Source organism: Mesoplodon densirostris, chromosome 6 (genome assembly GCF_025265405.1).
Source record: "Mesoplodon densirostris isolate mMesDen1 chromosome 6, mMesDen1 primary haplotype, whole genome shotgun sequence".
Classification (NCBI taxonomy): domain Eukaryota; kingdom Metazoa; phylum Chordata; class Mammalia; order Artiodactyla; family Ziphiidae; genus Mesoplodon; species Mesoplodon densirostris.
Window position 1 is genome coordinate 18,279,673 of NC_082666.1, and position 14,229 is coordinate 18,293,901.

Below are 14,229 nucleotides of genomic sequence, written 5' to 3' on the forward strand. Positions count from 1 at the left end.
TGGCTTGGTGCCAGGCACGACATTCTCCTGCCAGCATCGTCATTCCTTTGCACATAGGTATTTTGTCTATGCATGGGAGGCCCTTGCTCTTGTGAGAGAGACATAAAGAGAAGAGTCAGCAGAAAACCTGCAGAGGTCGGCAAATGTGCTCGAGCCATCAGCAAGTCCAGGGTCCTGCGAGTTGGACAGAATGGAAAAGTTCAGCTTGAATCTGGGAAATCAGGAAACTTGATATGGACTGTCTCTCTGGCTTAGAACTAGTTCCCCTGAGTCCCACATCAAATACAGATCACCCATGGCTCCCCCTTGGGTCTTTCTTTGGGGTTGCTGGTCCAAGTTGTGTCACAAGGCAGAGGCTAAGTCAGGCATTAGACAGAAGACTCCCCTTTCCGCCCTCTTCTCAGCAATATATGAAATTCCTCTGCCTGAGTGTCCTCCTCTCTCCCCCAACTTGATCTCCGATGTCCAACTGTACCTAAGCTTTCCCCAACATATTCAGGCTGCAAACCAGCTGTTCCTCTTTGACCCCCTGTACACATGGCACATGCTCCCTTTCATTGTTCAAGAAACGACAAATACGCCTATCAAGAGGTAATAACCTGCTAGCCCCTAGAAGAGACCTGTGCTTTACGCACCCTCATTCAACCTTCAAAGCAGCTTCAAAGTAGATACCATTGATTCCCATGTTACAGTTGAGGAAATACCTTGTAAGAGGTCACAAAGTGAGGAAATAGACCTGAACCCAGTCTGTCTGACTCCAGCCAATCCCAACTCGATCAGCACTGCCCAACAGAACCTTCTGCGGTCATGAAAGCGGTCCTATCCCTCTGTCCAGTGTGGTAGCCACTGTCCCCGGGTGGCTACTGGGTTCTTGAAACGTGGCTGGTGTGACTCAGGAACTGGATTTTAAACTGCATTTCATCTTCACTAATTTAAATTTAAACAGTCACACATGGCCAGTGACTACAGCATTGGACAGCACAGCTCTTTATGATGCAGGTATTTGTCCTCAGCCCAGGTGGCCCGGTTCAGACCCTGAGCCCCTCGCAAAGACAGGGTCCTAAGAGTTCCCTCAGCCCCCAGGAGGCGCTCCATAAATATTCTGGTAAGGGGTACAGTCCCCGTGATTACTTGGTCCATCTTCTGGGTGAACTGGAAGATTCCCGCAACCCCACCGGGCGTCAGGAGCCGCGCAGGGATCAAAAGAGGGAGGAGTCCGGCTCTTACCTGTGCGGAGAGTCGGGATCGAAGCAGGTCTTGGTGACATCGGTGATCTCAGGGTCACAGCACTCCCCACCGTCGAAGTTGAACCGCTCGTAATTGCAGTCCATGTCGCACACCCCGTTCTGCTGCTTCTTGGTGAAGGCAGGGTGACGCAGGGGGCGGCAGTCCCCGCCGTCATGGCCGGTCAGCGTGTGGTTGCACTCGGGGTCGCAGTTCTCGTCCCCGATCTTGCTGATGTCGCAGTTGGCCAGGATGAGGCGGCGGCGCAGGGAGGAGTTGCTCACCTCCAGCACCTCCAGCTCCCAGGAGATGTTGTAATGCTTGAAGGCCTCGGCCAGCTGCCGGTGCTGGAACTCGATCTGCTGGCGGCTCACCGTGGGGCTCTCGCGGCCGTCGTTGTGGAGGTTGACCACGCGGTAGCGCACCACCTTGGGCCGGCGGAAACGCGGCAGCTGGTTGTAGCTGGAGATGACCTTGGGGTTGTCACACAGCGTCTGCCCGCACAGCGGAGGCTCCAGACTCGTGTCCAGCAGGAAGCCATGGGCGCCGCTGGCCTCCACGCGGGGGATGCTGCCATCCTTCATGGGGGACCAGGCACGCTTCACGTTGTCCCAGTTCTCCTGGAGGAGGAGGTGAGGTAGAGGAGCGTGGAGGCCGCGGGTCCCCATGTCCAGCAGGACCTCGCGCTGCGTCCTGGCCACCTTCCACAGGCTGAAGCGCTCCACGTAGCCCCGGTAGTTGTGGTTCAGGGCGCTGCCTCCCAGCATGAGGACTTTACACTTCTGGGTCAGTGGGCTGAAGATGCCACCCACCTGCTCCCCAGAGGTTGCCACCTGGGCACCGTTCACATAAAGCTTCATCAGCCGCCCGTCGTAGGTGGCAGCCAGGTGTACCCACTGACCTGGGAGGTAGCTGCGGTGGGCATTGATGGTGGTCACTTGCCGGGCCCGGTCTGTCTTCAAGGAGAAAAAGTAGCGGGGGTCTCTGTTGCCTTGGTCACTGACGGTGTGAATGCCCACGACCCATCCTCGGTCACGCGAGGCATAAGAACATTTGTCATATAGCCCTATGTGGCCCCAAAAGAGAAAGATGAATAAATAAAGGATGGAGGAAGGAGGAGGGTAAGTTATTTCTCTCTGATCAAATTTATATCAGGATGTCCTAGACCAGGAAGTTTTCAAACCGTGCTCAGTGGGATCCTGGCAGTGACTAGCCAAGCCTCTGGGACCACCTCTAGGGCAAGGCAAGGGCTAGAGGAAGGGAGAACACAGGTGAGTTGCCTTTGGGAGGTTCTCACCACAACTTTAACCCATGTGGTTTCACTTTTTTTGGTTCTGAGTATGGGGCATACAAGAAAGATATTTGTTTGCAGAATAGGTACTTGAGCTAAAGAAAACAACAGTGATAATAACTAAAATCTGAAAACCTTTGATTTTGCAAACCTGTTGGATGGGGAAGAGGACTTTTTAAATTAAAAGCATATTTTAAGTGTAGAATGACATAGGTGGTGAGAGGAAGAGGCGAGAGAACAATCAAAGAGATGATGATGAATAGAAGATGCTCATTTAGAAGGACAGCTCTGACTACGGTCACTGTAACTTCAGGCGTACATCAGCCACAAGCACTCATCATTGATCGGCGGTGGTGGATTGTTGGGAAGGTTCCCTGGAGAAGTGAGGGTCAAGGGCTGCAAAGCTACTAGTAAAGCTTCTATCTGTAACAGGAGTCCTGGCTAGCCCCGACACTCACCCCCAAAGAAAGGCGGACATGCTTACTATCTGAGCTGGAAAGGTTTTTAAATACTTCCAGCTCCTTCACTTGAAAGGTAAGGAAGTTGAGACCCAGCGAACGGAAGGCATTTGTTAGGTTACATAGAGTCATTGACAAATTTCCTGAGAGCCAATTCAAGCTTGCTTTTCTCTAACACTAATGCTAATATTTCAAAAAATAAAAAGCATCCTCTTAACATAAAAAGATGTTGGGGCTGCCTTCATTAAGTAAAAATCTGCCGAGCCTCTGTTGCAGGTCAGGCATTGTGCTAAGTTCTGTGTGTGCATTAATTTATTTAATCCGCGTAGCACCCACAAGGTGCTGATATTAAGTTAACAGAGGAGGAAGCAGAAATTGAAGGAAGTCAAGAGATGGATGGGTTTGAGGTCAACTGGTTGGGAAGTGGATCCCAGATCCATCAGATCCTGGGTCCACTGTCCTAGGGACTAACTCTACGGTACCCCCCTCTCCCTCATCAGTGCCACCAGGGATCTATCTGGATCAAACCACCTGCCTGGGGGTGTCCCAAGGTTTAGTTGGGAGTTTGGGAAAGTTCCAAGCCAGACATCTCTAGACCTACTCTGGGAACCTCAGGAAGTCACTTAGCAGATTCTCTCTGGATCTAATTGTTTTTATACTCACCAACCCCCATTCCCAGTCTCTCTGGAATATACTCAGTGTCCTTGGCATGGACAGCCAGTTGGATGGGGAAGAAGACTTTCTAATTAAGAGTGTATTTTAAGTGTCGGATGATGTATGAGGCCAGGTGGGAGGAGAAAGAGAGGAATAGGAGAATGAATAAAAGATGCTCATTTAGAAGCACAGTCCCTACTTTCGGCTGGAGAATTGTTGCGGTCACCATAACTTCGAGGGTGCACCTGCCATCAGCACTCATGAAATGAGCACAGAGGGCTTCCAGCAACATCGGTAGAGGAGGCCCACACAGTCTGTACTCCTCTGTGGTCACTGGGGCCTTAGAATTTGTGTAAACCTCTCTGTTAGCAGCTGACATAGATGGTAGTTTGAGCCAGGCATCTAAGTCTGCCTACACCTCTCCTACCACCACTCCTGTCCTATAATCCTTCACGTAATGGCCAGGGTCTCCTACAACGTCAACCTGCTCTCACACCTTGATGAAGCACCAAGTACCTCCTCTGGGTCTTGGTTCTCTACCTGGAAAAGGAGGGGACTGAATGAGGTTCCCCCCCACGTGCTTGGTCAAGTCTGATTTTCTGTGTTCCCAAGTTTCCCAATGGCTAAAACAGAAACCACCTCTACCAAGAAGCTTTCCCTGATGGTCCTCTGAGGAGCAATCATTCTCTCCTCTGAATTCAATTTACTTTTCGGAAACTAGACACTTGTTCTCTGGTTTTGGAGTCTCCCCTAGACTGGACGCTTCTTGAGAGTGATGGCTCTGTCTGGGTCATCTGTACCTTGTCCAGCACCTTGCACTATGCCCTGTACACAGCAGGCGCTCAGCAAGTGTCTCACGAATGAGCACATGAACGATTCTAAATGGAGTGGGAGAAAAGGAAAGGACAAACAGAATCAAAGGCACTGATTTATGTCTCCCTGGATAAAGGACAGAGAGAATCAGAAGACAGAGTGTGTTCTTGGTCAGGTAGAAAGAGCAGGCTCTTTGGACTCTGGGTAATTCTGATGACAGCGATTACTGGCTGTACATCTGGGGCATATCGCTTCACCTCTGTGGATCTTAATTCCTTCATCTGTACCTCTCTTTACGTATGCTGTCGTACTTAAAAGACACAGTGGCTCTACTACCCTTGGCGTACAGTGGCTGCCCAAATGGGAGTTCATTTTTAAGATGCTGGAGGGTCTGGGAGTGATGTCAAGGATGAAAAGTAGAAAATGACTAAAAACAAAACATGGAAACACCAGAGACAGAGGGTACCCTAAAGGCATCTTGACTGATGTATCAAAAGCTGGTAGGACGAGGGCTCAAAAAAGCACAAGTGATCCTCAAATCCACTGGCAAACTCTACTTAGATATCACAAATCCCCTTTGGCTTTGCTACTGTTATGAGGCTTGCATGTTAAAAGCTACCTGCCCACTGACCGAGGCCAAAGCTCTGACTCCAGGTTTGGAATGAGTTCCCCCAGGTCTGCTGCTGGCTACGGGAAGCAGGAGCGCACAGGCCCCTGGAGCACCCCCTTCTTGGGCCCCCCATCCCACCTCTCAGCTCACCTTCTCTTCCTCCCCTGGCCAACCCCTCCTCCTTAAACAGAAACTTCTTCTAATGAGAAAATTCACATTTGAAACAGGATCCTTTTCCCTCTCTCTCTCCCTCTCTCTCTCTCTCTTTCTCTCTCTCTCTGCAGGTTTTTATTTTGCCAGGGGCTCTCAGTCCTGGTTTTCCTGTTGCCTTTGGAAGGCGGCTGGCTGGGTTAGCAAGGTAAACTGTTTACACATCTGTAGGGTGCCCTCCGTTCAGGACCTTCCCGGAGCTGGGGACCCGGGCTCTGGCCACCTCCGTTTGCAGTTGAGAGAGAAGAGGGTAGCAGTGAGGAAGGCTAGACTCTGTGACACGGAGCAAAGGACCAAGAGGTGGCTTAGCCCCAGGAAGCAGAGAGGAAGGGCAAAGAGAACCCTCTCTTTTTTCTTTTCAGTGGAACCAAGAGGAAGCACGTTAAGGGAAATGAGGACCTTGAGGCAGTGGCTTCAGAAGTTCAGAGGGAAATATTTACCTGGAGTGTTAGTGGTGAAAGGAAATCACTGAACTTTAATAGGGATGGGGGTGGGGTGTAGTGCTGAATGGGAGTTATTTCTGTACAAAAATAACATAATCAACAGTAGTCACATTTCAGAGGGCTGGAAGGGAGGCACTGATGTATCACCAGCCCAGAACCGGGTATCTGGGACCAGAGATCTGGGCTCAGCTTGCTGGGTGACCTTGCCTGGGGACAAGTCACACCACCTCTTATGCTGCCAGGTCTCATTTCCCTTCTCTGAAAAAGGAGGGGTTAGGAGTAAATGATCCCCCCGCTACAATTTAAGAGCTCTTTTGTTCACTGCTAGAATGGTTCCCTGTAAGTAAGGGATGCTTCAAAAACACGTGTTGATTTGAACTGGACGCCTCATGTCGTTGCCGATTTTTGCACGCTCGGAGGATCGTCCTCTGTGTGTCTCCATACCGGACAAGGAACAGTGTTTGTCCTCGGGAAGACACAGGTGAAGCCCACCACGCCTCCATGCCATCCTTCCCCACGGTTCTCCAGGCAGAGAGAGAGACACAGTGGAAGAAACAGTGAGCGTCGGTCTGAAGTCGACACCATCTGTGTGGTACTAGAGGTTGATCTCAGGGGATGCATCGGCAGGGGGCAAGACATGGAAGGCCACAGGCGATCCTGCACACCATCTACATCGAATTAGCATAAACCTGCCTCAAAGCTATAAGCACACGGAAGCAGCAGGCAGTGAAAGTGCCAGAGGCCATTCACCAGCCAATGAGGTGACTGGGGCACCTGCACAGATGGAGAAGTAGAGGCCCAGACCAGGAAAGGGGCTGCCCTGGGTCTCATGACCATCACCTGTCGCTTGAACCCTGGTCAGCTGGCCTCTCTAATGTGCCCCTATCTTCCTGCAGCTAGGTTTGCTGGGAAAAGGGCTTCATATTCCAGCAGAAGCTTGATGTTTATTTATTCTTATTGCCTCTTTTTTGTCTCATCTCACCCCAGACATGAAGAGCATGTATGAAGGAGGCAAGTCCAAAGGCAGGAGGCTTGTAGGCAGTCTCCCAAAACCTATGCCAGGGCCACACTGGGAGAATCCCACGGGCTGTGGGGTCACCCTCTCAGGGCCACTGTAATGTCACTACCCCAGGGCAGTGCTGTGTGAGCGCAGCACTCCAGCCCGGGTACAGACAAATCTTCCTCCTCCCTGTCCAGACACTCATCACTTCCCTAATTACGCATTCAATGTCTGTTTCCTGAGTATGTCTGTTCGGTTCATTTCTAAATGCCCAGCATCCAACACAGCATCTGGTACCTTGCAGGTGCCCCAGAGAGTCTGTCATTGAAAGTATAAAATAAAGGAAGGGAGGAAAGGAAGGACACTTCTCTATTGCTGTGCTCCTTTTAAGAGCACGTTACCCTTTGTTTAGAAACTTACTAAGCACCACGTGCTTACTAAGTGCTTAATTCTCTTACTTAATCCTCACAACAAAACGATCAACGCAGCCCATTCTGCAGAGAAAACATGGGCTCAACAAGGCAGTGGCTTGTCCAAAGCAACACAGCTTAGAATCCGCGTCCATAGGGTTCCCAGGCCCAGGTTCTTAATCACATCACTGCATTAAGTGCCAAGTGCCCAACACTTGACTGTGGGCTGTTTGAGGACATACCCCCCCCCCCCCCACAAAAATATTTCTGTAAGTTCAGCAGCACCAACACAAGCAAGTTGAATTGAACTGCAAGCCAGGAGGCTGCTTTCTGTGTCGTTCTTCTGCCTGGACCTAAAAGAAATGGACTGAGAATCAGTGGTTCTTTATTACCAGTGCTTCATCTGTTCTACCCGGCTTGTCACACTTCACTGGGACCCAAGATTCGCCTGGGCCTGGTTGTCTATCTGGAGTTTGAGATGCCTTCCTGGCCTTGTCTTTCAGCAACTGAACCTCCATCACTAGCCTCCTTGCTTGTTGGTTTCTGACCCAGCTCTGTTCCAAGGTCCGGGCTCTATGCTGCAATGTTCTTTTTCTTCATTTTTTCTTCGAGGTTGCCGTCACATGCCTGGCTGCCTGCCATCTTCTTTTCCATCTGTTATGGGCTGAAACATGTCCCCCCGCCACCCCCCGAAACTCATATGTTGGAACCTAGCCCCTAGTACCTCAGAATATGAACTGGTTTAGAGACAGGGTCTTTAGTGAGATAGTTAAGTTAAAATGAGGTCACTTAGGGTGGGCCCTAATCCATTATGACTGCTGTCCCTGTAAGATGAGGAAATTCAGATACAAGGGGAAGACAATACGAAGACATAGGATGGGGAAGATGGGCATCTACAAGCCAAGGACAGAGGCCTCAGAAGAATCCAAGCCTGCAGGCACTTTGACGTCAGACTCCTAGCCTCTAGAATTGCGAGAAGATAAATCTCTGCTGTTTAAGCCACCCGGTATGTGGTGCTTTGTTATGGTAACCTTAGCGAACTATAATACGACCATTCAACAAGTTTTTTAAGCTCTCCCATTGACATTTCTCTAAAATCTTTCACTGCCTCGTGCCCAGTTCAGAATCCGTCTTGGTTACAACACATTGCCTCAACTTAACTCGATTCCTATTGCGAGCAGGGCAAAGTGTATTAGGAGGATACGAAAATGGGTGGTGTCGTCACCACACAGGAAACTTTCCTCACAAGAGAGGGATGCTTCTGTATTCCAGCTTGAATGTGCACTTCTGAAGCCCCTGCTGTGTGTTGAGCATGTACATAACTGCTTCTGGGCCAAGGTGTCTTACATAACCCTCACAGTACCTTGTATAACAGGTGCTGTTTACAGATGAGAAAACTGAGACTCAGAGGGGTTTGGTCACCTGTCCAAGGTCACACAGCACTAAGTGCTAGGAAAGAATGAAATTCAAGACTCCTGATGTCAAGTTCAGTTCCCCCACAGATGAGCAGGACCTCAGCTATGGGGACCTCGCCGTGCACTGGCATTTACATTGCATAAGGTATTATAAGTAACCTAGAGAGGATGTAAAGTATACAGGAGGATGTGTGTAGAGTATATGCAAATGCTATGCCATTTTATATAAGGGACTTGAGCATCTGCAGATTTTGGTATCTGTGGTGGGTCTTGGAACCAATCCACTGTGGGTACCAAGGGACAACTGTAATGATAGTAATATAAAGTGAATTTGCTAAAAACGCCTTTAGGTAGCAGTCTCTCTGCTAAGCACAGACACCCCATTTAGTGCTCATAATAAACCAGTGAAGTGGGCTTTACTGATATTCTTTTGACAGAGAAAGAAACAGGTGCAAAGAAGCTAAGTGATTTCCCTCCAAGGATCCCAGCTAGAGAGCACTGGAATCACAGGCGGGCTGATGCTAAAGCCAGAGCTCTCTTCCAGGATGCTTTCCTTCAAAGGGAAAAACTCTTAGCCTACGATCAAGGTTCTTGTGTTCCAGCTCTGCCACTTCACTGCTGTGGGTCGACAGGCAAGCAGCAACCCCCCGCCTCCAGGGCATCGTCAAACCCTGCCTGTGAAATAGGAGGGTTTTGCATCAGATGGCCCCAAAGGTCCCTTCCAACTCAGATTCCCTGTGACTCTGAGATCGCAAGTCCTTCAGACGTCCCAGCCTTGGTTCCTGCTGTGGGAGATGGAAGGTAATGGACAAGCAGGGGGAGGAAGGAAAGGAAGGCCATTTCAGGCCCTCCAACTTAAGGATGTCCACTAGCTGTGGAACATCGGCCAGGGGGATACGAGCAGAGGTGAGAGGATGTGGGGATGAAAGGGGGGAATTTAGGTCAACAATCTGGTTTCTTTCAGGAGGCTAAAAAAAATTAAAAGCTAAAGGTTGGAGCTGGTCCTTTTTTTGTTTTGTTTCATTTTGTTTTCCCTTCCATGATTTAATGGCTGGTATCAAAGCCACAGAGAAATGCTTGAGAGAGCAATCCTATGGAAAGCTTTTATCTGTCTAGAGGAGGGTGATTAAAACAGACAGATTTGGGTTAAGTACACCCATGGTCCCCACACTTGGTTCGGTTGTGGGGGAGGACCACCAAAACGACCCTGGAGGACTCGGCAGCACCAGGCATTCAGAGGAGGGCTGTGACGTCACCGAGGTGGGCACCTGAGGGGCTACTCCTCAGCATCCTCATCCCTCCAGGCCCACCTTGGCTCAAAGGACTGCTCTTAGGCTCCGTGGAAGGAGGGGGCTTGGAATAAATCATATCAACGCCTGGCTGGAGGCTTATCCACACGCTACTGAGTTCTGGACATCCCTGTCTCCAGGTGTAAGAGAGGCTGGAGCATCAAGAGTGACCCTTTGGAGCAACTCACAAGGCCAGGATTAGCTCAGGCGCCTCCTGTGTGTTGGCCGTGCAGGTGAATAGGTGGGGCCACATTTGCCTTTGCAGGACCAGGAGGAACAGCGTGACCAGCATCCATGGTAGCATCCGTGTCTGCTCTCTGTCTGTGTTCTTTTTTTTTCCCTGCTGGGAACCATTACCTGAAAAGCCCCTGACACTCACTTTTCTACTAGCTGTGTGACCTTGGATGAGCTCATTCAGCTCTCTGAGCCTGTTTTCCCATGTGTATTCCAGGGATTGAAAAGTCTTATCCTATATACTTCAAAGGTCTTTTTTGAGAGAGAAAGGAGATAAATGTACACATACTTCCTTGCAAACTATTTAAGGCCATTCAGATGTAAGGCAAGGTTAACAAGAATATGTCTAAGCGTTCCTAAAAATCCATTTGCTGTATTAATACACAGACTTATATAATGTGCTTGGGATGGCAAAGTGCTCTTAAGGGCTCAAGGTGCACCTGTGTTTCCCTCTGGATCTTTCCTCACCAGTCGGCCTCCTTTGCTCACATGGAATCAGGCTCTGTGTAAACAGAATGGTCAGGGTTTTAGAGACCAATGAATGTACATTCAAATGCTGGCTCTGTCATTCACTAGCTGTGTGACTTGGGAAAGTCAAGGCGTCTCTCCTTGTATTAGTCTTCTCATCTGTAAAATGGGGATGATACTATCTACCTCTGCTGGCTGTAGGGGTAACTAATGAGATAATGAATGTACCCAGACTTGGCACATGGGCGCTGGCAACATAACAAGCATTAAGCACTTGTACTGTGGAGTCCCCAGCTCTGCTGCTTGTTAGCTATGTAGCCTCGGGCAAAATCCCTTCACCTCCCTGATAATTTCCTCAACTGTAAACTGATAATAACAGTACTTAAGGCATAGTGACATTTTAAGGCTTTAGTACGAGCATACAAATACTCATTTGCATAGCACATGATAAATGTTAGCTACACTTTTCTAATTGGTATTAATAATAAACGGCCGTTCCTTTTCCTCATAATTGGGAACATTTTTCCCCCTTCTGTGCTGTTAAACGTTAACCTTTCTGACACTGTCCTCTGAAACAGAGACCTGTTCATCGCTCTCTTTTTCACACAATGTCATCGAAATTGGTGCATATCAACTTAAAAAAAGGAAGTGGGAGGAGGAGAGGGAGAAAAAGACAAAGAAGAAAGAGGAGGAGGTGGGGTAGAGGATGAAGAGGACAGGAAGAGAGGAGGAGGAGGAAGAGTCACGCATTTTCATCTGTTCACCCTCAAAAAAGTTACTGTCCCACGAATCAGCCCCTGGTGGACTCAGCGGTGCTGATGTTGGAGCTGCCCTGGAGAAGAGCGCCTACCTTCGGTCTTTTCAGTGATTTGAGGACCTCCAAGCCCTCCCTGCTCACTCACCAACCCTAAGAGGCAATGGCACTGCTTCCCAGAAAACTGTCAAGACCGAAGCCTCCTGCCACCCTCACACCTCACAGCAGCCCCAAGCCCTTACTCTTCACATTCATGGAATCAGGCATAGTCAGGACTGGAGGTTCCCTTCAAAGTCATTACATGACCTTTACCACCCAACCTCCTGCTTGAATCACCTGTACATCTCTACAAGCGACTGTGCATTATTTCCAGAATCAGAGAACTTCTGATCACCTGAAGAAGGCCTTTGCACCTTTGGGCATTTCTCAGAGCTCACCTAGGGTGAGCCAAAATCAGCTCCCTTTCCTTTCCACCCAGTGGTATAGGATCTGGATTGCAGGAACCCACAGAGTTCTTCAGTACCCTTTACCCCAAGAGAGCCTAGAGGTGTCTGAGGCTTTCCATCGTGCAATCCTTGTCTCTTCTTTTCCATAAGTCAACATCCCCGAGTCCTGCCTGATTTATTAATCTATCCATTCACCGATTCTTTCAACACATATTCACCGGGCATCCACTGTATCAAGCCCTGGCTAGACATTCGAGGCATTGAGCTATACTCTCTGGTGAGAGACCTGCTGTTCCCTAATGCTAATGCCAGTCCTTCTGTTGAGGCAACATAGATACAATAAGAGTTGATACTATGCAATTAGGAAGACCTATTATTACCACACCTGCTTCTTTACATTACCCCTAGGATCATTACTCTGATTTGTTCTAATGCCACTCCAAGCCACATGAACCTGCTGAGAAATAAATAGAGCCACCATCAATGATGTGCCATGTTCAAAGCCAAGAACTTTATGTGCATCATCTCACTGGATTATTATAACTACTCTACGAGATAAGTTATCTTGGTCCCATTTTATGGGTGAGGAAACTGAGACTCAGAGTTGCATTGACTGGGCAAAGGTCATTTGACTTTTTTTTTTTTTTTTTTTTTCTTTTTGCGGTATGCGGGCCTCTCACTGTTGTGGCCTCTCCCGTTGCGGAGCACAGGCTCCGGATGCGCAGGCCCAGCGGCCATGGCTCACGGGCCCAGCCGCTCCGCGGCATATGGGATCCTCCCAGACCGGGGCACGAACCCGTATCCCCTGCATCGGCAGGCGGACTCTTAACCACTGCGCCACCAGGGAGGCCCTCATTTGACTTGTAATAACACAAATAGGATTAGAACCCAGCTCTCTGACTCCAAAGCCAGATGCTTAACCAATGTCTTATGTTGTGTGTGGATAAGCATAAGCAAAAATTATTTTTTAATTAAATATTTATTTCCTCATACAGCCAATGTTTTAATCTTCTCCATATTAATTATACACTCTGTCAATTATAACAATACAGGAAGCATTCTTCACACTCTTTGGAGTTTTAAAGTGTACAAAGGATCTTAATTATTTCATTTGTTTCTCCCAGAACTCTCTAAGAAACTGTGATTCTTCTCACACAAGTGGGGAAAGTGAGGCTCTGAGAGGGTAAAGAGTACACATCTGTTTACCACTCTGAATCTAGAGCCTTCACAGGGTGCTTAGGACATTAGTCTTCAATAAACATTTGTTGAATGGATGAATGAGGGAGTGAATGAACCAATTAATGAACAAATATGCCAAGACTTGTGAAGAAACCCAAATTGAAGATTTTGAGGTTCGGACCCATCTTTATAGTACTGGAATAACAGTCCTGACTTGGAGGCAGGATAGGCATCCTTGTGCCACTGGGTAAGCCCTTCTACTTCCTGGCCCTCAAATTTTCCATCCGTCTAACAGGAGGTTGGTATGGGTGGGCATTAGGTTGGCTGTGTAAAATACTAAAAAGAGCAACAAGAAGTCAGGAAAGGGGAGTTCCCTGGTGGTTCAGTGGTAAAGAATCCACCTTCCAATGCAGGGGATGTGGGTTCCATCCCTGCTCGGGGAACTAAGATCCCACATGCAGTGGGGCAACTAAGCCTGCGCACCACAACTACTGAGCCTCAACTAGAGAGCGTCAACTAGAGAGCCTGCGTGCGGCAAACTACAGAGCCCATGTGCCCTGGAACCCACGCGTCACAACTAGAGAGAAGCCCACGCCAGAACGAAAGATCCTGACATGCCGCAACTAAGACCCAATGCACCCCCAAAAATAAAAAGTATAAAAAAAAGTCGGGAAAGCCACTTGCCATATGACTAAGCTGTGTGACCTGAGTCAAGTCGTGCTTTCTCTGGCCTCCTTTTCTTATCTGTGAAAGAAGACTGTGGTGAAATCACTTCCAGGGCTTTTCTTAAACACAGGGAAAAGATTTCTAAATTGGGAGTGATGAGACATGAACATTTGTCCTGATTTGCCACTAAGGTACTGTTGATCTCGGGCAAATTCCTTTCATTCAGGGTGGGATCATGACTGATGGGCCCTGGGGACTTTTTCCTTCCTCTCTAAATATACATAATTATATTTTATCATTGTATTGGTATATAAAGATATATATAATCAAGAGGGTGGATTCGTTGTTACATATATATTATTATTATATTAGCTTTTTTCTTCTGATCTTAAAAGAAATTAAGCCATTTTTATGGGCCCCTTGAAAGTACTGTGGACCTCAGGCACTGTGCCAATTGCAGCTAATGGATGAGTCGGCCTTGGGTCCATCTCTACAAAAGATGGGTCTGCATCTACAGAATAGCATGGGAGGAGGCATGGAGCACCTGCAGCCAATCCAAGGAGCTCAAAGGGATGGGGAAGATTCCCACACGGGAGAGTCAAATGATGTAAATTTCATAAGTGACAGAGGCCCACAGCAAGTTATGTAAAAACGCACCCCAGACA

General features: G+C 48.5%; 1 protein-coding gene across 3 annotated transcripts in view; it reads right to left on the reverse strand.

Annotated features, from left to right (window-relative positions):
* Positions 1–14,229, reverse strand: part of PAPPA (pappalysin 1) — a 255,257-nt gene that overhangs the window by 219,830 nt on the left and 21,198 nt on the right. For 2 of the 3 annotated variants that reach the window (XM_060100612.1, XM_060100611.1), the window contains exon 1: positions 1,228–2,179. In XM_060100612.1, coding sequence (XP_059956595.1) covers positions 1,228–2,084 — 857 coding nt within the window. In that variant the 5' untranslated portion in view covers positions 2,085–2,179. Of the gene's footprint in view, positions 1–1,227; positions 2,291–14,229 lie in introns of those variants that run through there. The other variant, XM_060100610.1, reaches the window with a different exon arrangement.